We start from the raw sequence: 27154 nt of genomic DNA on the forward strand, positions 1-27154 counted from the left end.
CCGTCTGGAGCCCAGGAAGCACACAGACACAGGGCAGCCGGGGGCGTCCCATGAGCAGTGACACCCGAGCCGGCTCCTAAAGAGAGAATCAGGCTGTGCCAGCTGAGAGGAAAGGCACCACGGAGAGGGGTGCACGGGGGTGAGAGCACAGGGGTACAGACCCCAGCCAGCGTGGGCAGGAAAGGGGAGCAGCTGGGTCCTCCTTCCCGGACCTAAGGTGTGATGTCTGGGGACTCAAGAGCTGACCCGGGAGAGGCTGGGGGGCTGGACACCAAGGGCCCGCAGCATCTCCCTAGGAATGTACACGCTACCCCAAGAGCCAAGAGAACCTGCAGAATGCCATTCAGCAAGAGAACAGGTCTGTGTTTTGGAACCCCCAACTCTGGGAGGAGCACAAAAGGCAGATTTGAGAGGATGCTAAAACAGAAAATGACAGAGAAATGTAAAACGTTGCCCTTTTGAAAGGATTAATGTTTTAGCAATTTGTAAACATTCAGTAATGTGATTAAACAAGCCCACGCGTTAAATCAATGGAGGTAAGGGTCAGGCTACATTTAAAAGAAGAACCCTGATTAGCATGACTAAAACCTCAATTTGCAATAATACAAATGTGCAACCAAATATACTATGACCTACTTCTTACAGCAGTCATGTTCACCTGTAACTTCTGATGGCTTCCAAGCCTCCTCTGGGAACGAGGACCACAGTCCCTGCATGTGGCACCACAGAAGCACCGCTCCTTCCCGGGGACCTCTCCCCCCTTCCTTTCTCAGACATCCAGGTGACAACTTGTTTACATGTTTTCATGACCCACGTCCCTTCCAGCCCCCAAGACCCCTTCCTATTCACTCCTGAGCCCACCGAAAACTAGCTGAAGACACCGGCACACCCAGAACCTCTCTCACCAAGGTAACCAGTGACCTCCACGATGCCCAGCCAATGGGGGATTTCAGTCCTCATTTTACGGGACTCCACTCCCCGTGGCTCTGCTAACAGGCCATGCTTGGGAAGTCCTCTGCTCCTCAAAACCCACACCACGGCTGCCTCTCTGGCCTCTCTGTTTGTTCCGAGTACCCTTGAGACGTTCTCTCCCATCTGCATTTTTATTCACTGATGTCCCATGGTGGTCCAGCCCACGCTCCCATCCTCATCCCTCGACAGGCATCCTTGCAGGTAGTGGTCCCCTTGGGCTTCTGTAAACCTTTGATGTCAAAGTCTACATCTTCTACTCAGACCTTTACATTTTCTACCCTTCTCTGGACCTGAGATTCGAGTGTTCAACGATCTGCTTGGACTGTTGCTCAGCTGTCACAAATGTCCTAATTTGGACTCATTATCTTACCCATCAAATGGGTTCCGCCTCCAGCCTTCCTAGTTCATCACCCACCTGATCGCCCAATTCCGAGACCTAGCAGCCTCCCTCAACATCTCCATGACCCTAACTTCACTCACCTCATTTTTTCAGCACCTGATTTCAACCCCTAATATTTCTCTATTTCTCTGATACTAGAGCCTCCACACTGGTTTAGGCCTTTCTCATCTCTTTTCTGGAGAATGGCAAAAGCCATTTGAACTGATTTCCTTGCCTTCAAGTAACCTTCCCATCCATCTGTCACCCACCCTATCCGTCATCCATCCGTCCATCCTGATGCCCCAACCTCCATCCACAGTCTAACACATAAACCTGCCCACAGCCCTCCCTGCATAACCCACCAGCGACTCCAGCCACAGAGCAAAGCTGAAGTTCCAGAGCATGGCACAGAAGAGCCCAGAAGCAGAACTAACTCTCCCCTTCCGACTCCTCTCTCTGACTTCCAGTTTTGACTTTGCAGCCTTAGAGCCTTGAGCCTCTGCTAATATTTTCCATGACTGGGATGCACCATCTCTTGGCATCTGGTCATTCTTCACTTTAACTCAAAACTCAAGTTGAACAACATCTCTGGCATAACCGGGCTCAGAGCCAGCCCCCTGCGGCCCCTACACACCCTCTCCAGGCCCTCTGTCTGGGCCCTGGCTGCCCACGGGCAGGAACCAGGGCTTACTCGTCTTGACACTCCTAGTGCCCGAGTGCACGGCACATGCTGAACATATGCTGTGCATCTGACGAAACTGAACTGGGCAAGAAACAAAAAGGAAATTTTGCACAGCTTATGTGAATAACACTTTCAACAGCAGCAGCAGAAGGGAAACAATAATACAGACATGTTAATACTGCGATGGCATCTCTCACGCCAGGTGAATGACCCCCAAATTCTAGATGCTACTAAGTCTGCATCCGAAGTATGGGGAAAACTCTTCCATGTGTAAGGCAGCTAAGTCATAATTAGAGAGCAGTTAACACCTTCTCTCAACCACAGTATCATCTTACAAACAGAAGGCCATGTATCTACACATCTTCTAAGTCATCTTGGCCACCCCGACTTCTCCACTGGTTTGTGACTCGCCCAAATAAATCACTACTGGGCCAGGCAGTCTGAGCAACACACTGTCTGGGTTCCCCGCCGCCACAGTGCAGGGAAGGAAAGATGATAAAACCACTCTCCAGCTTGATAAATATTTTCACTCACTACCAACACACTTGGATCAAAGAGTTAGAGGTTAAGTGCTGAAAATGATTAGCGCCTGAAATGAATAAATGGAATCCTCTCGTTTGAGATCCAGAGTCAGCCTTTTATGGATATGATCCCAGGGCTCTGCCGGAGACAGGGAAAGAAGGCAGCTCCTAACAGCCCTCCCTGACGCGGGGTCAGTGCCCGGGCAATAAATATTACAAGTGTTTTCAGCAGCCACTCACAGCCCCCGCCACACAGGCCTGGGAGAGCGCTTGTCATAATCTTTCGCTGCCTAATTAAAATAATGCAAGAGAGATGCATGACTCATCATAAAAAAGCAGCGATTTGAGACCATCAGACTGTTTTCTATCAAGATACTCCTGAGAATTACAGGGAGGCTTGGCTAGAAAACGCAGAATTTACCCAAGGTTACAGTGACCTCAAAGGGCTGGGACGGAACATCAAAAGGCGGTATAGGTGTGAGCTCCAGAGCAGCCCAGGAAAAGAAAGGAATGAGGACAAAGGAAAAAAGAGGTGGATTTTTTAAATAACTTACTTCATTTTCACACAAATGCCCGCTAGCTCTCCTTCCTGAGCCGCTGGCCGTCAGCAGCTGTGCTAGGATCCGGGATGCCCATGACGCCCAGAGCCTGGGGAGGGGCAGTGGTACCCCCTTAAGCATGAGGAACGAGGGACAGGAAGCCGAGCGTCTTGCCAGGTTATGAAGTGGCCGGTGGCAGAGCCTGGATGCAGACCCAAAGCCCCTGTTCACAGCCACTACATGAGAGTCCTCCCAGCTAGTGAGGGCATGACACAGTTTCCCTAAAGGGAACAAAGAATTTACAACAGCAAGGGCGCATCTGAGCCACACACACACGGAGGCTTGTCTGTCGCACAGAACGGCGGCCCCAAGAAGCACAGGAGGCGGGGGAGGGGCGTTCTCCCTCAGGCTCTGTCCAGCCCACCCTGTGGGGCCTGCGGCTCTTCTCCACTGCTCAGCGGCCCCGCTAGAAAAATGGGGAGGTAGCCTCCGCCTGCGGCAAGGATGGTCTCAGACACTAGGTGACAAGCATCCGAAAAGTAGCCCCCAAGAGAGGAGGCTGGGGTACGTGCAGGTGACCTGGCAGTGGACCCTTCACCACAGCCATGGCAGCAGCCCCCCTCAGATCCTATCACTGTGACCTCCCTGACATTCTCGGGGACAATCCAAGGAATAGGTCTAATTAAGCGAGCCTGAGATAATACTCCTTAAATAGAAAGAACACAAAAAGAAGGGGAAATGCTAACATGTAAGTAACTTACAATATCAAAGAGGCTGTAGAAGGCCAACCTCATCACCCTGCCCCCCGGCAGCCGCTCCGGCCTTGTCGCCACCCAGCGCACACCTCCACCACCTTACAACGGCCGGCAGGCGCCTCCAAGGCGTGGCTCCCCGTCACCTCCCTGCGTTCAGGCACCACCCTCACCCCCTCTCTCCCCAGCCCGGGGGACGCAGTACACCCAGGCCACCTCTCGGCCTTTGCACTTGCTGTTCCCAGGGCTGGGGTGCCCTTCTATGCTCCGGGGGCTCGTTTCCCTTCCATGACCGTCCCATTAGGGTCACTGTCCCCATCCTCCTTTAATGATTCATTTTTGACATTCCTCATCTGATAACAATTTCCTATTGGAATCGAACCGCGTCAGATTCATATTTTCATATGTCAGTTTTCTCAATATTTGAGAGATTTTCATATCTCAGTTGTAGTGCAGCCTACATTTTATTGATTTTTCTTGCTAATTGTTTAGCTTCACGACAGGGAGAGCTTTGGGGGCCTTGCTTTGGTTGTTGTTTGTATTGCCCAAGGCATCTAATCACCCACGTGGCTCACTGCTGCCTCTCTGGTTGGTCCGCCTGGTGCCCTCGCTGGGTTGCGGGTACTTTGGGGACAGGGAGAGGACACTTCTCATTCCATGTCCTTGTGCTTGGCAGTGAGCGCATGCTGGCTGTGAGGCTAACAGCAAGTTATAGGAGCGTCCCAACAGGATGTCTGCACAGCCCAGCCCCCTTTCCCTCCCCGCAGTCACCAGGACTACACAGGGCAAACAGAAGCCGCGGAGGTGGCCCTGCCCACCATCCCTCCACACCCAGTTGCAGGGACTGGACCTTGGGGGATGAGGGACCCAAGCTGAGCCAGGAATCTGAGCCAGGAATCGGGACAGAAGCACATTACTCAGGAGCTACTGGTCATTAGACTTCCGCCCTGCGGATGAAACCAGTAAAGGAACCAGCCTGCAAAGAGAGACAGACAACATCAGAAGGAAGGAGGCAGAGAGGAGCAAAGGTGAGCGATGAAGATGTTCAGGCGGGGACCAGGCCTGACCCCAGAGCACGGCGGCAGACAGACAACAGAGCCCCTGCCCTCCTGGAGCCCGTGGCCTGTGTGGACGAGAAGCAAACACACACATAAATCACTACAAATTAGAACTTGCTACCAAGGAAATGGACGGGGCGACGTGGCACAGGATGGGGGGCCGTGGGGCTGGGCAGTCAGAGAAGGCCTCTTGTGTGGAAGCTACAGTCAAGCTGAGATAAAAGGATGATGGGGACCCAGCCACAAAAAGAGGAGGTGAGGTCTGTGAAGGAGTAACCCAAAACACCAGGATCCCGAGTCTCCATAAGATTCAATCAATGTCCCTTTGCTGCTTCAGTGACCTCAAATGAGTTCCTGTCAACTGCAACCAAGAGTCCAACAGATAGAGCTGTTGAATGAATCAGGGAATGCGTGAATATAAAATGCCAAGACCCCTAAAAGCAAACACATAAAAAAGGACATGAACAAACAATTCACTCAAGAGAAGATTAAATCTGATTAAATTAATCACAAGAAGTCCAATGACTGCAAGTAATTATACACAGCGCACTGAACCAGTCAGCGTTACAGATCCCTTATGCACGCGACTCATCTAATCCATCTAATCCTCTAATTTGCCTGTTTGATTTTATGAGTTACCAAATAACTAAAAAGTATAATAAAGCGGTAAGATTTGATACTCATTAAACAAAGAAATTGAACTTCTTTTAAAAAAAGCACGTGACGCTAAAAATGAAAGAGCCTGGCTAGAATGCTTTCATGTTTCTGGTACAATTTTTTGAGAGGTAAGTTGGCAGCACACCGTACGATTAAAACCATCAAAATGAAACAGCCATCCTGCTTCTGGAAATGTGTCCTAAGGAACTAATTCAAAAGAAGGAGAAGTTTATATGCAAGAAGAGGTTCCCTGAAACAGAAGCTGTCATAATGGAGGAAAAAAGAAAGCAATGCACTGTCCCCAAGTCAGGGAGTGGTTGTGTACCTCAGGGGGCACCGCCTCAACGGAGCGCCGTGCAACTCTTACATGTGCTATTCACGGCCTCTGCAGCAACAAAAATAATTACACTATTCATTTTAAAGCTGGAGAGTAATATTTATCCTGTAACCACAACTATGCAATCATTCCATATGAACATGACTAAAGATTGAAAAAGAATTTTAAAAAGAATAACACTTGTTGGGTGATAGAATTGTGGACACACTTGTAGGAAGGGGGTAGATATTTGTGAGTGTGGTTCCAGTGTTTTCTGCACAACAGAAGAGCATTTCAGATGAATTAGCATCCATCCCTGGAAGGCGGGGAGGTTTCACCCCATTCGCTCCTGCACACAGTCTGGAAGACAGGTCTTTCAACAGGGAATCACAAAGTGGTATCAGTGGTTCCCAAACTTGAAGTTCAAAAGAGCTCACTGTCTTTTAAAACATCGCTCACCTTGATGTCTGTACACTGATTTGGGGGTGATTTTCCACCAGGCATCTGTGCCCCTCTTCTTTACAAAGACAAGACTGTGGCCAAATTTTAAGAATTATCTCAGGCGTGGTCATTTCTCATCTTCTGAGTCAGGATTTAACCTTTCTGAACACTTGAAAGTCATTCTGAGCCAATTCTTGCCAGTAAGGAGGGAAAAAGAAAGCTGAGTCATCCTACCTTCTGGAGAAACACTCCTCGGGGGAAAGCGCTCCACGCTTACTGCAAAAACACTGGCACAGCGAAAAGCGCTAATTGCAGGAACAACGTCTTCCCGGTTACAAACTACAGAATTTAGAATCTCAGTTACTTATGAAACTTCTAAGTTCATCCAGAGGCCCAGATGTTAAACGTCAAAATCACAGCAACCTAGATGAACCCTACAGATTTAATGTGAAAAGGAAGAAGCCAGAGACAGAAGAGCATGTTTACAGGAATCAATTTACATGAAGTTCAAAGACGGGAGAAATCACGTCACAGGGTGAGAAGTCCGGGCAGCAGTCATTCAGCGACAGCAGCTCGGGGGGCGGGTGAGGAGGCCTTCCGAGGGGATGGTGACACGCCGCGTCTTGCCCTGGGCATGGCTACATGGCTGATAAGCCATTGGCCTGCACTTGTTTGTAGGTGTGTGATACATTAATTTTAAAAAGGTGAAAAAACAACAATGCAAGAACAAAACAGTCAGGTTACCTTCCCCAGAAGGGACTCAGGAACTGGCATCAAATTAGTTCAAGAAAGAAAAGATGTGTCAGGCAGTTCAAGATAAAGTCTGCAGACTGCGTGGCAGTTTGTGGCTGATGCTGACCGCTGCCGCAGGTGGTAAGGAAAAAGCCACGCTCAGCATTCTCCGTCCTGGTGATTTTCAGTCAGGCATCTCTGAGTGCCAGGCTCACTGGAGATTTCCACTGCAGATACTGCAGCTCGTTCTGGAAGCTCAGTGTTTCACCGCCAGCTCCTGTCTCCCTCAAAGTGTGTGACCTGGTACAACCTCCCTTCAAAGACGGGAAGCTGGGGGGGTGGAAACCTCTATTACTTCTGCTCATCCCTCACAGGGTGAGGTACCACCTTTGCAGACTCTTTCTCTGTTTTCAGGTTTCTTCTGGGAGGAGTCTGTTTCTCTAACTTGAGCTCTTCCACCAGTATTTCATGGCCAGCTGGCTGCAGGACAAGCCCTCTGACCTGTGGAGCACTCGCTGCGCCTGGAGACAGGATGCTGGCTGAACCGGGTACCACCAGACATAGGGGGATGCCCCAGTCTGGAGGCCGGCAATCCTGAGCTCGGCCCTCAACTCAGGTCTTACTCAGGCAGAAAGGTACTCAGCCTGTCCTGTCAGGTAGAGGGGACAGGATTTGGAAGTAGGAGATGGGAGAAAAAGAACAGAAATCCATTATTCTGCCTCAAGTTAGACAAAGAGAGGTACCCCAAGCCCAGGAGGGTCAGGACTGAATTTCCTTCTGCTCTGGAAGGAAAGGTGAGTGCGCAAGAAGGCGGGGCCAGGGGCCGGCGGACACCTGCCTTGCTGAGGCCCCGGTGCTCAGGCGGGAGAGTCTCCAGATTAGAGGAGAGGGGCCCTGCTACTCACAATAAAGACAGTCGCCCTCACTTGCCTTGCTGGCGGCCTGGGGGGCTCACTCCGGGATACACAAGGGCCCTGGCCCTGTGACCCGCTCAGCACCTTGGCGAGGATGTGGTGAGAACGGAACCCTTATGCACTGTTGGTGGGAATGTAAATTGGTCCAATCGCCATGGGAAAAACCATGAGGTTCCTCAAAAAATTAGAAACTGATCTACCACCTGAGCCAGCAATTCCACTACTAGGCACATACCCAGAGGAAATAAAAGTAGGATTTCAGTGAGATGTGCACGTTCCTATGTTTGCTGCAGCACTGTTCACAACAGCCAGGACACGGAAACGACGTATGTGCCCATCCACGGCCAGACACACACACACACACACACACACACACACACACACACACACACACACACACACACACACACGGGAAGATTATTAGGCCACGAGGAAGGATGATATCCTCCGTTTCTGACAGCATGGATGGACCCTGAGCAAACGATGCGAAGGGAGACAAGTCAGGCAGAGAAAAACAAGTCTTGTCTGGTATCGCTTATACGTGGACTCTTAAAAATCAAACTCAGGAAAAAAATAGTGGTTAATGGGGACAGTGGAGCAGATGAAAATTGCTGTTGTTTAAGGTACAAACTTACACTAAGTAGTTCTTACGCCAAAGTGATCTGACCCACAGTATGATCAATACAGACACTAACACTGCACTGTAACTACGTAGTGAGATTAATATCACTACTATGACAATCATATTATAATATGTAAATGCATCAAAATAACATGCTATGCACGTTACATTTATACAATGCTATATGTCAAAAATATTCAGTAAAATAAAAAGTACTTAATCATCACAAGAAAAAATGTTTAACCATGTAAGGTAATTGGTGGTAACTAAACTTACTACGGAAATCATTTCACATTTGATATATACATATATCAAATCATTATGCTGCACATCTTAAGCTAATGTAACATTATATGTGAACTATATTTCAATCAAACTGGAAAAAATACTTCAAAAAAAAAGGAAACACACAGCACCTGCTGGTTTCCTTTGTTTCTTACTACACCCTTGTCTGCTTGATGAGTTTCCCTGAGGATGGTTCCAGCTGTTTAGTTCCTTTAAATAGAGTTCTATATAAAACCAGGGAGGAATGGGATGGCAGACAAATCTTAAACGATCAGAAGAAAATAACACTGTCCCCTTGTCTTCTGGCATTTGGATTCCATCAGCACACAAAGAAAGACAGAGATGGAAAATTCCTTCTGCTCTAAGGCAACGCGTTTGAAATACCTGCTAAATTAAATCATTCCTGCCAAATCAGCCTTTCTGTGTACCTCAAACTTGGAGGAGCACTAAAACACTCAGAGAAAGAAATCTGCGTAAATATAAACTGTTACTAGTAACACTATCTGGAGGCATAAAAGTGAAAATGCCTTCTTATGACTATTTATCCAGTCTTACGGGAAAAGGTGATATTTTGCATAAGCAAAGTTTTCAGAAAACTGACTTTACCCTTTTCAACACTGACACTCTTTAAATATTAACTATTGCACTGTCCCTTCCTAATGAAAGAATATTTGAGGGAAGAGTAATTTGATCTTTCCTAAAGGACACAGATGACGTAGATGAATCGCTACAAACACCCATTTTGTACACTGTGCCGAGGGTGGCTGGGAGCACGAGGAGCCTGACCGCCGGTGGAACAGGGACACGTACTAACACTTAGAATGTACTGACACACGCAATAGGAACCCAGTTCGTCTTCCCGCAGCCCCACTGTGGTCAGCTGATTTGGGGGTCACCCTCCCCCCAAAATATCCAGGTCCTAATCCCCAGAACCTGTAAGTGTTACCTTATATGCAAAAGGGATTTTGCAGATGTGATCAAGTTAAAGATCTTGAGACAGGAAATTAGGCTGGATTTTCCAGGTGGGCTTGATGAAATTGCAAAGGTCCTTATAAAAGAGAGGTGGGAGGGTGAGACTCAGAGAGCAGATGCGAGGACAGATGCAGAGGGACAGAGAGACAGATGGGAAGAGCAATGCTGCAGGGTTTGAGAGGAAGGGGGCTCATAAGCCGGAGGATACAGGCAGCCTCTGGAAGCTAGGTAGGTTAAAGAAACAGATTCTCCCCTTGAGCCTCCGGAAGGAAGACAGCCCTGCCGACACCTCGATTTTAGACATCTGACCTCCTGAGCTGTCACGTAATAAATTTACGTTGTTTTGTGGTAGTTATAGCAGCCATGGGAAACGAATACATCCCCATACAGAGGAAATACACAGGAAACTTCATCACCCTCAGGTTACAGATAGGGAACGACGAAGCACTCGTTCAGGGTCATTCACGCAGGAGGTGGTTCCACCCTGGGCTGGGTCTGCCCTCGCGAGCCCAGGGTTTCACCCGCTCCGCACTACGGCCTCTCCACACGGCCCGGCACTTGCGGGTTTGCCACCTGAAGTGGGAAAAACACCCCGCAGGAGGCACGGCGGGCATTTTGCAGCAGGCGTTTTGCAAAGCACACATCGTCACAGTCCTGGCATCTGCAGTAATTTGTGCAATGGCAGCTCAGAACAGAAATAGCTACAGCAATAAAAATATAGTTTAAGATGCCTCTGTACTACAACAGCTGAACTTGAAGCAACTACAGCTTAGAGACCGATGAGTCTCTGTAATTAGTACATCAGTTCTGAGCCACGGAGGAGTGGATCAGCGTTAGACACGGAAAGGAACAGAAGGCAGAGCCAGATAAGAGACCAGGAAAGAGCAGGGGACCAGAACTGGGTTACAGTCACAGACACTGTGCCAGATGTGAGCAGCTGAGACCCTTCCACCCAGGTGAAGTTTTAGGTAACCAAGCCTCATCCAATACTTACGTCTGTGTATCAGCCTGAACTAACTGTTCAGTAACTAGCTGTTGACCTTATAGTATGAGCTCAGTTAGTTTTATGGTTTATAAAAGCCTTAGAGAAAGAGCCTTCGGTGGCCCCAGACTGGGTGCACATAAAAAATGGGGCTCCTGGGTCCTGAAGTCAGCCATTCCCTCTCCCAACCATCACCCAGACACCAGCCCTAAAGATAAGCCACAGACACCTACTGTGTTCACGCAGCTGCCTCCCTCCCACCCTGGTCCCTCTCCCTTTTCTCCAGGAGTAAGTTGGAGGAAGGATATGAGGGACAAGGATGCTTCGGAGAGACCGGTCTCCCAGAAGCCTGGGAAATGAAGTTGGTAAGATCAACCATCTGGTTGCTCAGGTACCATCGTCTTTTAACTTCCTGGTTCTAGAACGTATGTGTTTGGAAGCAAAGAGACTATGGACACGTGGGGCTACTTCATCCTAGAGTGACTGTATTTTTCAGAAGAAAGAGGAGATAAAAAAAAACTCCTTACTTGGATCTCCTGGAATACTTCAGTGTGGAGCCCTGGGATCTCTTACTATAAATTGAAGAAGCAAGGGAACGAGGGGTACTTCCTCCAGCCAGACCTAATTTCCATATTCAGCTCTGCACTTGTCCAACTGTTACACACACAAGAGTTCTTGAAGCTTGGATGATCCCTCTTTGTAAATTTTACCAGCAAACTTCATACCTCAAGTGTAGGAGGGCAGGCTGGAATTGCGGGGGGAGGGACCCAAAGGAATTAGCACCGGCCTTCAAAGAGCTTGTTACTTCAAGAGTAGAGAATTCTTGTTTGATTACATAACATAAAAACACGGCACTATTTAGCCTTCCCCATCTGCTCTGGGTGGGCAGAATCAAGGATAAACCTCTAGACCAAACATCATGTCTAGGCCCTCTTTAATATCAAAAGGGGAGAAATGTGTTACCAGCGTAACTTTTGCATTAAGTTCTTGCATCTGTTGGCTCACATATGTGAAAGGTTTAATCGGGCCCCTTATAGGTCAGTATCTCCCTTTGTACATATTGACTGGCAAACCTCTTTAACAGAAACCTTCGCCCATTCTGGTCTGTCTTATCCAAGGCACAGTAATGAGCTCCTTTGGGAAATAGGAATGAATAAACAGGGACAGATCACTTTATGCAAGCCAAAGCATGTGAAAAATCAGATTCGCAAGCAGGTAGAGGAGAGAGTAATTACTCAGTTCCTTTCTACTTCATTAGAAGATACCCAAGAAGACTCATTTAATAGTGAGTTCCTTTACCGTATTTAAAATAACCTAATTCACAAGCATCTGATTTAACAGAACCATCAGGGAGATGATATTGGGAAATAACTAGTCCTTGTAAGTGCTACTGTATGCCATCCACTTTGTGTAAGGCACTGTACCTTTTCTCCCCCCCACTCATTCAATCAACAAAAATTTACTGAGCACCTACTACCAGTCCGGCACTGTTTTAGGTGGTGGGGATACAAAACAAAACCAATACAGTAAGTAAAAATTCCTTGCTTGGAGCTTACAGTCTAGTGGAAGACATAGAATATCATGGAAAAAAAATATATATATATATATATATATTATTAGAGAAAGACAGGTCTAAGAAGAAATAGTAAGAGATGTGGAAAAGATGAGAAGCAGTTGCTGGAAGCGTCGCAGTGGCAGAGACGGAAACTACGCGGTGCACGAGGGAAAGATGAGCCAAGAAGAAAAGCATAAGAAACACCAGGGAGTGTGGATGGTTTGGTGGGGTGTTGAGATTTTATACACATACAGGGGCCAGGGAAGGCTCTCCTGAGCAAAGACCTGAAGGCCATGAATGAAGCAGCCACTCATTCTAGATCCAAGCATTCTACTGAGGGGGAAACTGAGGCTCGGAGAAGCCATTTAACTGAGGTCATCCTACCAGGCGGTGACTCAAGCCTCCCGAGCGCCACCTCTTCCACGTAGCTTCTCTGTGACACACACAACCTACTGAGTTACTGCCGATGCAGCAGCTGCGCTGAAAACCCAAGAATTTCAGGCAGGCTTGAAAGCCACGCTTGCTTCTAAGCAAAGAGCGAACTCTATGGTTACAGGCTGAGAGCCTCATCGAGGTGCACACACCTCCCCGAGGAATTTAAAGCATGTTTCAGGTGCTGTCAGACGGCTCACGCAGCCATCCAGTTTATCCAGTGAAATAGTCATTAAATGAGAAGAAACTAGATGTCCATAAAAAGGAAAAAGAAGAAAAAGGAGTATCTGAACATACAATATTAGAGTTATTAAAACAGTATCTTACAAAACCATGTACGAGAACAAATATCACTGTAACAAACCAAAATCTCAGAATATACCCAACATCCTGAGAAATTCTGGCATTTCAAAACAAAACGGAAAGGACTGATTTTTCGATAAATATGCTGAGTCAACTGGTAACTGTTTAGAAACAAAGATCCCTGCCACAGGCCTCACACCAAAATAAACGTCAAGGACGTTGCAGTTCATAAATGTCATAAACCCCTGAAACAGAACTTGAAGAAAATACAAAAGAACTTTCCCTTAAGGTGGGAAAGGTTTCTTTTAACGCAGAGAAACTACGGAGGAAAAAACATAAAGAAAACAGCTGATATGTTTGAATACGCTAAGTTATTTAACTTTTATATAAAACCTATATAAAAAGATACCTTAAAACGGAAAAGCTGGGGATAATTTGGAGAGAAATATTTGCACGACATGACACACCACTGAGATAAAAAGAGCTCTCAGAAATCAGCAAAATAAAATAGGAGGACTACAAAAACAGGGCAGGAGATGTAGCTAACCTTTTTTCAAAGCTTTTTTAAAATTAAAAAGGAAAAGAACTGCCCGTAGTTTGATTAAAGTTACAGAACAGGTCACCAGTGGAGTCAGAACAGCCGGTCTGCTAGCCGGGACTCCACGTACCAAGCTGGCTCTTGAGAAAACACGAGACACGGCAAGTGTCAAAAGAGACACGCAAGGAGCGCTGGTGGCCCCACGGAAGAAGCTGGCACCTCAGAGCTGGACCACATCCAACGATACTGCATCTCCTGTTTCCAGGTCTGTGGTCCGCATGGCACTTGCCTCCTAGAATCACAGAGCATCAGGACTACAGAGACCAAGAAATGTTCAGGTCTCAGGTCCTTATTTTGCAGGATAACAAAACCACGGCTCAAGAAGGGAAGAAGGAGAGCCAGCCCACCGAGGCAGCCCCTTCCCACTGCTCTCCTCGTCACCCTGATGCCCAATGCCCCTCTTCCCAGACTGGTGGGTGCCTGAAAACAAGACGTGACTTTACAAACACCTCATCCTCCCAAAAGTGCCAGGAAAAAAAAAATGAAGAGAAGAGATGCAAATTTCCTGCTGTGTTAGAAAATATTTCACATGCCTGCGGGGCCCTTCCTTTTCTGGGAAGGCTGTGTTACTGCTTTGACTACCACGCATTTTTGTCCACCTGAATTTCCTTTTCCTGCTGAAGAGCTCAGGGAAGCAAGTGGAGTGACAGGGCAGGACAGGCTGAGTGTCACTGTGACGCCCGCGGTTATACTGGCACTCACCCCGACCCACCGCTCCACCACCCACCACGGCCTGTCCACCGTCCCTCACTAGACGCACGTCCCACCTTCTCAAAGCCTTTCAGGGCCGAGCCCAGACCTCAGAGCCGGCCTGAGGCCACAGCGCCCTTCCCAGGCCCTCCAGACCCTGCCCATACGGCCCAGGGGACACTCAAGACCTCCCTGGCTCTGGGGACAGCCGCTTTTTGTAACCAGCACTGTATTATTAGGGATTTCAGTGAATAATGTGCTACCCAGTCAAGAAATATCAGTGAGGCTTGTTGCTCGCGGAGATGGGAGAATTCATGAATAATTACACAACTTACTGCTTTCATTATTCAGGACAGGACTGCTTCACTGTCACTGTGTTTTTAATTATTTTGATTACGGATTTTTTAACTTACAGGACACTGCGTAAGTGTGAACAGCATGGCTCTGGCTTTTGCTCAGCTGTAGACAAGTCCTGGTTCTTAATTGGGACGAATCCCAGCTAAGCATTTGGCTTCTCCACTGAGCCTCTCAAGCTCAACTGACCGCACATACAATGGGGTCCCCCAGAACAACCTCGAAACAAAGGCAGATGGCTAGACTGCCCTCCACGTTCTGAACTCAAACATCTTTGTTGAGATCACTTCAATTTTTATAGTGAACTCCAGTTTTCATACATAACTGTGCTGAAATAACAGTATCAGTAAGTATAGTTTATTAATCGCATTACATGGAACACTGACAAGACCCTCACACAACTGGAGTTTTAAAGGAAAATCTTAAATGTTAAAGGTCTTTTATGGTTTAGCTGCCTGTCTTCGTAAAACCATTGTGCAGTTCTGCCTTTCTGTCCTCTATCCAGCCCTTCTGGGGGTGACTTTCCCAGTGACCACCCCGCTCCTGCCCAGAGCTCCCAGCACCTCCCACCACAGCACCCACCTGCCCACTCCGGCCTGCTCCCCACGGGACTGGAAACCCCGTGAAGGCAGGAACTGCTCCTACTGACCCCGTACCCCCAGGCACAGCTGGTGGTAAGAACTCCATCAATGGTTCTCACGAAGGAACCAAGCTGGAAATCCACCTCAGTGTGCTTGATCAGGGGCGCACCTGCCCAAAAGCTGTTTGCGTTTTCGACTGAGTCCCATTTTGGACTAAATGTGGAACAACCTGGAGGTAGCTTGGATAAGAAGGGCGTCCACCTGAAACATCGGGCCAGCTGTGAGCGCAGCCGCCCTGCAAGGCCGTCAGGCTCGGGTTGGGGTGGGCGGCTGAACAGGGCCGGGACTCCCAGGTCAAGGCCTCTGGAGCCCGAGGCTGCCTTATTCCCTGAAGCAGCGTCCCACAAGCGCACACACATATCCGCACGCGCGCAGCAAGTGTTTAGCGAGCCCTGGTGGGGGTCGGGGGTCAGAGGTCAGGCAGGGCTCCAGCACTGAGCGCGGGGCAGTGAGGGAGCAGGCGAGGCCCCTCTGCTCTCCTCCAGAATGGAAATTCCAAAAGCCATGTGTCCTTTCCTGCCTACAGGCACAGCCACCATTTCTGCTGGACTTGGGATGTCAGCAGCAAACCACACTTTTAGAGGAAAAAACTTCACTGCAGAGCCACTCACTCACCGTCAGCAGTGTGAAGGAGCTTGTGACTTTTCAGCGTCCCTTTTGATTTGAATTTCTTGCCACACATGTCACATAGGTGGGTTTTCTCGGTGCTGTGACGATTCATATGAGCCTTGAGGTTACTCTTGCTACGAGTTGCATACTCACACAAAGAACATTTGAAGGGCTTCACCCCTATTGAGGGAGAAAAAGATAGATACACGTATATATTCAGTTATGTGTGTGTGTGCACGTGTGTGTATCTGAAGGAATATATACGTACACATGTGCACACACACACACACCCCTCCACGTCCATCTGAATAAAGCAGCGCACCTGCTGGTCCCCACGCCACGCACCTACCTGCGCTCTTCCGTCCAACTAGGACGCCCTCTACTCCTGGGCCTCCAGTGAAATTCTCTGCGTCCCTCTCAGTGCACCCAAACCCTGCCTGCCTCTACCACTGCACTGTTCACAGCACTTAACAGTGAGCAGCTTACCCCTCCCCTCCCTGCAGTCTGGAATCTGAGGGCACAGACCCCTGAGCAGTTGGAGCAGCAGACGTTCATTAAGTTCAACTGAACTGAGTTAAACGGACCGAAATTAAAGTGACCGAGGGCCATGACAAAAGTCCCCAGGGTCAGGCGTGCAGGACCAGAGGTGAGAGCAGGTTTTAGTTGATAAAACAAGCAGAGCTTGACAACGCTCGTCACTGCTGTTGGGCTAACGGCTCACGGCGGGGCATCCTACCACGTGGCTGCTCCTTCGCTCCACAGACATCTCCCGAGGACCTACTTTGCAGTAAACACCGAGGGCTGGTTTGAAGCTGAGCCGCCCTGGCCCGGCTGCACTGTCCAATATAAAGGGCTGTCCCCGCAGTGTGACATGCTGCTGGGGGAGGGGAGCGGTGTCTGAACGCGGGGCATAACAGACATGATCTAGTGAGCCTAGCGTTTCCGCCCTGATCCCCACCACCCGAGGCCTTGCAGCTGAGGAAGCCGAGGCTTTAACAAGGCTGCAGGGTGCACCCAGGGCACAGAGCCGAGGCACAGACATGCTGGTCAAGGAAACAGTATCCCCAGCCTTGCCTTTAGTCTCGGCTCCTTCTGCCGGTCCACGTTCCTACTCCGTCAGCTCCCGAACTGCTAGTTTGATCCCATGTTGTAGAAAATACATACTCCTTCCCCCATGGGAGCCAGCTTGTCTTCCTGCCTGCGGCACCTGGACTCCTAATTCACAGGAAGGGACCCACTCGGACCTCTGGAGGGGATCTCCCTGGGTCACGGCTCCGAGCCTGATCACCAGGAGAGCCACGTCCTTCCCCGGGGGGAGAAACACAGTCGGTGGCCCGCTGTCCCCAGTAGCATCCTGACCTCCAACTTCCCAAAGTCCCGGAGTGTGCCCCACACCTCCCTTCACAGGCGAGCACCCCAAAGGCACAACTTACATCCCTCCTCCCCCTGCTCCGTCTCCACGTAACTCTTCACCTTCTGAATTCTTTCTCCACAACCTGAACAACAGAATCCCACAAAGCACCGGGGAGGCCACCAGAGTGACCGCCTGGGAGGTGCCAGCGAGGTCCTGTCCTCCTGCAGCTGGCTCCCCGCACAGGTGTCATGGTGATTTATTAAACTACAACTCCGGCAAGAGCCACGAACGGCTGCACACCTCTGCTCACTGCAATTGCAACTAAATGAGTAATGACTTAAATCACTGATTTCAGCTGGCGGACAGACACTTCTCTCAGTGTGCTAAGGAAATTCTAACTGCAGGGGCCAAGGAGACACACTTCCTCCTGCAGGACCCCCAGAGGAAGCACCAGATCCCAGAAAGCGCTCCATTTTGACGGAGGAGCACTCACCTTCATGAGCCCAGATGTGACGCTGAAGGTCTGAGCCATTCTTCATGAAATAGAAATCACAATACGGGCACTTCATGGCTCGCTTCCCAATCAGCCCCTTCAGCTGGACCCTCCGCCCGAGAACCTCGGAAATGGTGCTCATGGAAACCTCTAGAAGAAAAGCAGGGTGATAACCGGAAGCAGCCAAAGAACCTTGGTTCAGGTTAGATGCAAAGGAGCCTCATGACAGAACCCAGACCCTCTGGCCAGTCCTAGCAGGTCTGAGACAATGGTTAAGATGCGCCTCGTGCGTCATGGGACAGGACTTCTGCCTAAAGTGTTAAACCAGGGTCTAATCCAGTCTCAGATCTAAATGTCCGTTGACATAAAATGTGAGGGATGGAGAAACAGTGTCAACGAGGCAACGTTCAGAAAAAGGCAAAACATGACCACCTGCAGGAAGAGCCCCAACTTCCCAACAGATCAGCCTCCTGGGGAAGAGAGCGGGGGGTGGGCTGTCCCATGTAACACGAGAAACTGCGGTGACATAACAACCCGATCCAAACAATCCAACTGTAAAAGAGAAAATCTTGTGTCAATGGGGACATTTTAAAAGGACGTATACGAGCCGAACCTACTGTTAACACTGTCTTAAGGGTGATGTGGTAGTTACGTTTAAAAAATTCCTTACTAGTTGGAGATGCATTCTAAAGATTCTTTATGGGGAAATTATGTCAGGACATACTTCAGAGTATTTTAGAAAAAAAAAAACCATCGGGGGGTCAATTCATGAAACAAGTTTGACCACATGTAGGTAAGAGTGGGAGCTGAGTTATGGATACATGGCTGTTCCTCATGTTATGTATTTTGCATACATTTGAAATTTTCTATAATAAAAAGTTTAAAATAATGAGCAAAAGTTGATGGAGCTAAATGAGCATCCTTGGCTCACACTTGGACACGAGTCACACTGGACACGGGTCACACGGGGAGGACAGAACTGAGCAGTTCAGAGCATTACGTAACCCACACATCCCCATGAAGGTGAAGGCCTCAAGGCTCCGTCCGACTCCAAGTAAAATACGAGTGTTAGCGTCCTTCCATCATTTCTTTACTTTTCTCCACAATCATGATTAATCAGTGGGTCAGTTCCCTCACAGGAGAAGCAGAGAGAAAACAAAGAGGAAGAGAAGAGGGGCACGGGCGAAAGGAGAAGTGCCTTAGCTGCTCTGCTTCTCACTCGTCCACAAGCAGCGTGTGTCTGTGCTCGCGGGCCCTGCGCCACGTGGCACGGGGCTCTGGGGATGAGGTGTTAACGGTGGCAGCCCTGCCCCGAGGCTCCCAGGTGGGTGGAAAGTACCAGGGACTAGAATACGGGGGAAGTGCACTGGGATGGGTGGCGGGGGGTCGGGGGAGCCATCAAAGGCCCCCAGGGCAGGCTCTGAGGGAATATGTAGAGGATACACAGAAATTAACCGGGCAGAACCAAGAAACAGTGTCACTGGGGTGAGAATGAAAGTGACAGGGGTGACGCCCAGGGGGCTCAGGGGCCGAGGACAATGAAAGTGACGGTCACTCCCACTGACCGGGCTCCTTGGCCTGGGAGGGAGCCCACACCCCTCAGTTCAGGGACCTACGAGAGGGCTGGGGGCGGCCTGGGAAGTGGAGTCGGTCGGGTCCGCACTGGATAAGGACCCGTCCAGAGGCTGTCACTGCTAATACTAAAAGGGGGAGGGGAACTGTGAGATGGGGGGAGACGTACCCGAAGACCAGATAAGAGGATAAAATGAACAAAAACTTACATAGCCTCCCAGGCTTTAAATAAAGACGATTGTTTCCCTTGAATTTACTCATATCTTCATCCCTCTTTTACTTTCATTTAATACGGTTGATAATATAATGTTGCATTTTTTAAAAAACATAAGCATTTGAAAATCAGTCTCCCGCTCTAAAGTGCATACCCTTACCGGGATGGTTGGTCTTGATATGTGACTTTATCAGTCGATCTTCTGAAAAAGACTTTTCACACACAGGACAAGAATAACTCCTTTTGTCCTTAACAAAAAGAGAGTATAATCAATGGACTGTCCTGTTTAAACTCAGGCTCTGTGGAAAAATCACCATCACCACCACCACCACCACCACCGTCAAAGCCAGATGCGCACCGCACCTGTCCCAGCACCTGGCCTGCAACCTGCACCTGGCCCCGCACAGCCCAGGGAACTCGAGGGCAGCAGGGCAATGGCCTCACCTCCCTTTCAGGAGGGAGGTACGGGGCATAGAGATGACGGTCCTGTGGAGGTGGCCCAGCCAGGAGAGGGCAGGGCTCGGCCTCGAGGTCCAGCGCACAGACCAGTGCAGACCCACCGTGTCTTCTGCCCTCCAGTGCTCGGTGCATGGTGTGCGTATAAGTTACTTTACTGAGACTCACTCTTATTATTATGCTGTTACAGATTAAGAAACCAAGGCCAAGGGCAATGAACCCCAGGTCTGCGAGGAAGAGCCAGCGTCAGAACCCGAGTGTGGATGCCCACCCCGGCTCCTCCGGCCACGCCAAGGCCCCGTCCCACCCAGGCTGCAGGTAAGAGGTCCCCCTGCGCCGCTGCTGGCCTCAGCAGCCCCACTCCCTGCGGTGCGATGCTCGCACTGGCGAGAAGCTTCCTTGGATGCCAAGCCATCGCCCACCCACTTTCCTCCCCGAGCCTGCATCAAGGCTATGTATGTCACGTGATGATTTTTCAGAGGGTGGGTGTGATGGGTTAGTCTGTTCCCCACAAATTCATATGCTGAAGTCCACAGAATGTGACTTTATCTGGAAATATGGCCATTACAGATGTAACCAGTTGAGATGAGGTCACAGGCCCTAATCCAACATGATTAGTGTCCTTATGAAAAGGGGAGACTTGGACAGAGACCTGCAAGTGGGAGAAGGCCACATCTTCACGGAAGAAAGGAAGTACCCAAACCCAGCCCACTTCAGTCATCTTTTCCCACCTAAATGGGGAGGACAAATGCACTGGTGAAGTTCATGTCCGGGGCACAGGCTCACCAAAGCCTGAGACCTAACCTCAGGATGACCTTGCGCTTCCCCTCCCAACACCTTACCGACACACCACAGTGGGCCTATGTACAGCAGCTCCTTTACCCAGGACATCTCTCCAGCTATCAAGAAAAAATTACAAGGCATAACAAAAGGCAAAAAACATAGTCTGAAGACAGAGAAAGCATCAGGACAGGACTCAGACACGGCAGGGATGTCGTGATTATCAGGGCAGAAATTTAAAACAGCTATGATGAATATGCAAAGGGCTCTAATGGGTAAAGTAGACACATACAAGAAGAGCTGGACAATGTAAGCAAAGCAAAGAGATGAACATTTTCAGAAACAATCAACAAATAAATTCTAGAGATCAAAAATACATAAATAGAAAAATGCCTTTGATGGACTTATTAGTAGTCTGGACCCAGCTGAGGGAAAGAATCTCTGAGTTTGAGGTACCTCAGTGGAAACCTCCAAAACTGAAAAGCAAATAGAAAAAAAAAAACTGATAAAAACAAAGAATATGAGACAACCACAAATGTGTAACATATGCATAACAGGAATATCAGAAAGAGAAAAAAAAGACAAAGGAACAGAAGAAATACTTTAAACAATTATGACCAAGAATTTCCCTAAATTAATATCAGACACCAAAGCACAAATCCAGAAAGCTCAGAGAATACCAAGCAGGATAAATACCAAGTAAACTCCACCTATTAATTTCAAACTACAGAAGACCAAGGGTAAAGAAAAAATACAGAAAGATGCCAGAGGGAAAAACACCTTACTGACAGAAGGGAAAAGACAAGAATTATATCCAATGTCTCAGATCCACACAAGCAGAGAGAGTGGAGTGAAATATTTAAAGTGTAGAAAAAAAAAACCACCAAACCTAGGATTCTGTACCCTACAAAATTATCTTTCCAAAGTAAAGGAGAAATAAAGATCTTCTCAGACAAAAATCAAATAAAGTTGTTGTCAGTAGACTTGGTTTACAAGAAATGTTAAAACAAGTTGTTTAGAGAGAAGGAAAGTGATAAAGTCAGAAACTCAATCTATATAAAGAAAGAGCATTGGAGAAGGAATAAGTGAAGGTATTTTTCTAAATCCTATTTGATCTCACTAAAGTTTGTCAAAATTAACTATAGCAACAATGTATTCAATACTGTATGTTTACACATACACATGCATGCTTCTGTATGTGTGCAATGATTATCAGCAATGATACAAAAGGTACCAAGAAAAAATTAGAATTTTAATTTTTTTAGGGTACTCACACTATCCATAGAGCAGAATAGTGCTATGTGAAAGTGGACTTGGATTACTTGTAGATGTACATTGCAAATTCCAGGGTAACCATTTAAAAAAGTAAAAAAATAGTAATAATAACAACAATAATAAGTATAAGTAATCTGCGAAGAAAAGAGAGAAAATGGAATTATGTAAGATGCTCAATTAAACCTACAAAAGGCAGAAAAAGAGCAGAAGACGGAAAAAAGTAACAAAGAACAAGGGCAACAAATAGAAAACAGTAACGAATGTGGTAAATATTAGTCCAGCTCTACCAATAGTCGCTTTGGACGGCAATGATCTAAATGACAGAAATTGTCAGAATGGATCAAGAAACAAGATTCAACTATATGTTGGCTACAAGAATCTCGCTTTAAACATAAAGACATACAGATTGAAAGGAAATGGATGAAGAAAGATATACTACGCTGATATTAATTTTAAAAAGCAGGAGTAGCTTAGTAATTTCAAACAGAACAGACTTCAAGACAAAGATAATCATCAGTGTTGAAAAGGAGCATAACATGATGAAGGCATCAAATCTCCAAGAAGATGTAATAACCCTGCACACGTATGCGTCTGACAACAGAGGGTCAAAATGCATGAGGCAGAAGGTCATAGAACTCCAAGGAGAAACAGATGAATCCACTATTATAGCTGGAGACTCTTACACCCCTCGTTCAGAAATGGACAGATCCAGTAGGTAAAAAAGTCAGTAAGGACATAGCTGAATTCAACAACACCACCAATCAGCTGCGTACAACTGACATCTACAGACTGCTTCATCCAGCGGCAGCAGAATACGCATCCTTCTCAAGTTCACACAGAATCTTCACCAGAACAGATCACATTCTGGGCCATAAAATACCCCTTAACAAATTGAAAAGAATAGAAATCATTAGAAATCATACAAAGTCTGCTTGCAGACCACAATGGATTAAACTAGAAATCAGTCATAGATAGCTGGCATGCCCCAAAATATGTGCAGATTAAACACCACGCTTCAAGTAACGTATGATTCAGAAAAGAATCCTCAAGGAAACTTTTAAAATGTTTTGAACTAAATAAAAATGAAAATACAACTTATTGAAATCTGTAGGAAGCAATGAAAGCTACGCTTAGAGGGAAATTTATAGCATCCACTGTGTGTATTAGAAAAGAGATCTAAAATCAATTATTTAAGCTTCCCCCTAGGAAAGCCGAAAGTGTAAATTAAATCTAAAATAAGCATAGGAAAATAAATACAAATCAGAGCAGAAATCAAGGAAGTTGAAAGCAGATCAATAGAGAAAAATCAATAAAACCAAAAGCTGGTCCTTTGAAAAGATCAATAAAATCATTAAGCCTGTAGCCAGGCTAACCAAGAAAAAAAGAGGATACAGATTACTAATATCAGAAATGAAAGAGGGGAAAAAAAAAAATGAAAGAGGGGACATAGTACAGATCCCATGGACATCAAAAGGATAGTAAAAGGAGTACTATGAACAACTCTATGCCCCCACATTTGACAACCCAGGTGAAACAGGCCAATTGCTTAAGAGACACAATCTGCCAAAACTCATACAAGAATAGGCAGAATAGGCTATCTCTATTAGAAAAAATTGAATCAACAATTAGCAACCTTCAAAAAAATAAAAAGCCCCAGCCCCAGATGGCTTCACCAGCAAAATCTACCAAATATTGAAGGAAGAAATCACATGATTCTCTGCAGTCTCTTTTAGAACACAGAAGCAGAGAAAATACCTCCTAACTCATTCTGTTTGGCCAGCATTACCCTAATACCAAAAACAAAGACATTACAAGGAAAGAAAATTATAGGTCTATATCTCTTGTGAACATAGATGCAAAAATCCTCAACAAAATACTGGCACAGAAAACCCAATAATGTTTAAAAATAACTATACACCACAAACCAAGTGGCATGTATCCCAGGTACACGAGGCTGATTCAATATTCCAAAATCAGTTAATATATCCATCACATCAACAAGCTAAGAAATAAGAATCACAGGATAATATCAATATAGGCAGAAAAAGAATTTGGCAACATCTAATATCTATTCATGATAAACATGCTCATTAAACTAGCACTAGAGGGGAAATTCCTCAAGTTGATAAGGAATATCTAAAAACAACCTACAGCTTACATCACAATGATGAGAAATCAGTAACTTTCCCACTAAGATTAAACACAAAGCAAGGATGTCCACTCTTAGCACTCCTTTTTAACATCATACTAGAAGTCCGAGCTAATGCAGTAGGCAAGAAAAGAAAACACAAGACACAGAGATTGGGAAGGAAGAGATTAAAACTGTCTTTGTTTGCAGATGACATGATTATCTATGTAGAAATTCTGAAAGAATAGACAAAAATCCTTGCAAAACTAATAAGTGATTATGGCAAGTTACAGGATAATAAGGTTAATATACAAAAGTCAACTGCTTTCCAATATTCTAGCATATGAATAAGTGGAATTTGAAATTTAAAACACAATACTATTTACAGCCGCACATAAAAAATGAAATGCTTAGGTATAAATCTAACAAAACATGTACAAAACCTATATGAGGAAAACTTCAAAATCGATGAACAGAATCAAAGAACTAAATCAATGCGGAGCTATCCCACGTTCATGGGTAAGAAGACTCAGTATTGTCAAGACGTCAGTGCTTCACGACTTGACCTACAATCCCAATCAAAATCTCAGCAAGCTATTTTGTGGGTATTGAAAAATTGATTATAAAGTTTATATGGAGAGGCAAAAGACCCAGAAACCATCACAAAATATCAGAGGAGAACAAGGTTGGAGGACTGACACTACTCAACTTCTAGACTTACTGTAAAGCTACAGTGATGAAGACAGTGTGGTACTGGTGAAGTAACAGAAAAAACAGACCAAATGGAACAGAATACAGTCCAGAAATAGACTCTCTTAAATACGGTCCATTGATCCTTGACACAGGAGCAAATGCTACACAATGGCTCAAAGATAGTCATCTCAATAAATGATGCTGAAGCAACGGGACAGCCACATGCAAAAAAAAAAAAAAAAAGAATGTAGACAAAGACCTTACACCCTTTCACAAATATTAACTCATAATGGATCATTGATGTAAATGCAAAATACAAACCTATAAAACTCCTAGAACATAAGGAAAAAACCTGGATGACCTAGGGTACGGTAATGATTTTTTACATGTAACACTGAAGGCATTATCTGAGGAAAAAAATTGATAAACTGGACTCCACTAAAATTAAAAATTTCTGCTCTACACAATACACTGTCAAGAGAATGAAAAATAAGCCACAGACTGAAAAAAAAAAATCCGAAAAAGAGATGTCTGATAAAGAATTGTTTTCAAAATACACACCCACAAACACACACACACAAATCTCTTTAAAACTGGCAATTAGAAAACAACTCCATCAAAAAATAAGCCACGAAAAAGAAACAGACTCACAGACATAGTTAACAAACTTGTGGTCACCAGGGGGAGAGGAAGTGGGAAGGGATAAATTAGGAGTTTGAGATTTGCAAATATTAACTACTATATATAAAATAAATAAAAAATAAATTTCCTCTGTAGCACAGAGAACTACAGCCAATATCTTGTAGTAACCTATAAAGAAAAAGAATATGAAAGCAAATATATGTATGTGTGCGTACGACTGAAACGTTATGCTGTGCACCAGAAACTGACACGCTGTAACTGACTATACGTCAATAAAAAAATAGGCCAAAGACCTGAAGAGACATCCCACCAAAGAGGATATACAAATGGCAAGAAAGCATATGAAGATGTTCCATGTCATATGCCACCAGAGAAATGCAAATCAAAACAACGAGATGCCACCAGACACCTACCAGAATGGCCTAAATCCAAAACACTGACAACACCAAATGCTGGTGAGGATGTGGAGCAATGGGAACTCTCACTGCCTGGTGGGAATGAAAACAGTACAGACATTCTATAAGACAGTTTGGCAGTTTCTCTCAAAACGAAAATACTCATACTATATGATCCAGCAATCACACTCCTCAGCATTTGCCCAAATGAACTAAAAACTTATGTCCACACAAAAACCAGCACACAGATGAAGCAGCTTTATTCATAACTGGCAAAACTTAGAAGAAACCAAGATGTCCTTCAGGATGTGAAGGGATAAACTGTGATACCTCCAAGCAATGGAATGTTATCCAGTGCTAAAAAGAAATGAGCTCTCAAGCCATGAAAAGATGTGGAGGAAGATTAAATGCATATCACTAAGAGAAAAAAGCCAATCTGTAAAGGCTACGTATTTATGATTCCAACTATAAGACATTCTGAAAAGTGGCAGAATGATGGAGACCATAAAAAGATCTGTGGTCGCCAGAGGGTGAGGGGAGAGAGGGATGAATAGGTGGAGGATTTGTAGGGCAGTGAAACTTCTCTGTATGATGCTATGATGATGGCTATGCACCATTAGCCATTTGTCCAAAGCCCAAACACGGGCAGCACTAGGAGTGGACCCTGATGTAAACCATGGGCTTGTGAGTGTTACTCATGTGTCAGCGCAGGCTTGTCAACCGTAGGAAAGGTAGCACTAAGGTCTGGGAGTATCGGTGGTTGGGGAGCTTGTGCATGGATGGGGACAGGGGACACGTGGGGAAATCTCTGTACTTTCTGCTCAATTTTGCAGTGAATGTAAAACTGCTCTAAAAAATAATGTTTATTAAAGGAAAACACACACATCACATGCTTAAAAAGAGGCCAGACTACAGTGAGAGCTCAATAAATCTGAGTGACGTTGCTTTCGTGGTTTCAGCATTGTTATTAATGCAGCTCAGCCTCAGGTACCAGACCTCCTGGTGGGTTAACGCACTCTGGAATCTCCAAAAGGTGGATCTGAGTGAGCATTCTTCCAAATTCCTTTGTGGATTAGTTCCTGCCAGTACAGAATGTCTCCTGAGGCTGCGTACTTTATATTTAAAAACAAAAATGAAACAAAACCA

At 46.4% G+C, this 27154-nt stretch overlaps 1 protein-coding gene across 5 annotated transcripts in view; it reads right to left on the bottom strand.

The window, feature by feature from the left end:
• Positions 1-27154, bottom strand: part of ZFAT (zinc finger and AT-hook domain containing) — a 139684-nt gene that overhangs the window by 42431 nt on the left and 70099 nt on the right. For 4 of the 5 annotated variants that reach the window (XM_074353115.1, XM_074353116.1, XM_074353117.1 and 1 more), the window contains 4 exons: positions 19800-19887; positions 18286-18405; positions 17854-18003; positions 16013-16186 (listed from right to left, as the gene is read on the bottom strand). In XM_074353115.1, the coding sequence (XP_074209216.1) occupies positions 16013-16186; positions 17854-18003; positions 18286-18405; positions 19800-19887 (532 nt within the window). The remainder of the gene's footprint in view (positions 1-16012; positions 16187-17853; positions 18004-18285; positions 18406-19799; positions 19888-27154) is intronic. The other variant, XM_010972675.3, reaches the window with a different exon arrangement.

This window comes from Camelus bactrianus, chromosome 25 (assembly GCF_048773025.1).
Source record: "Camelus bactrianus isolate YW-2024 breed Bactrian camel chromosome 25, ASM4877302v1, whole genome shotgun sequence".
Taxonomy (NCBI): domain Eukaryota; kingdom Metazoa; phylum Chordata; class Mammalia; order Artiodactyla; family Camelidae; genus Camelus; species Camelus bactrianus.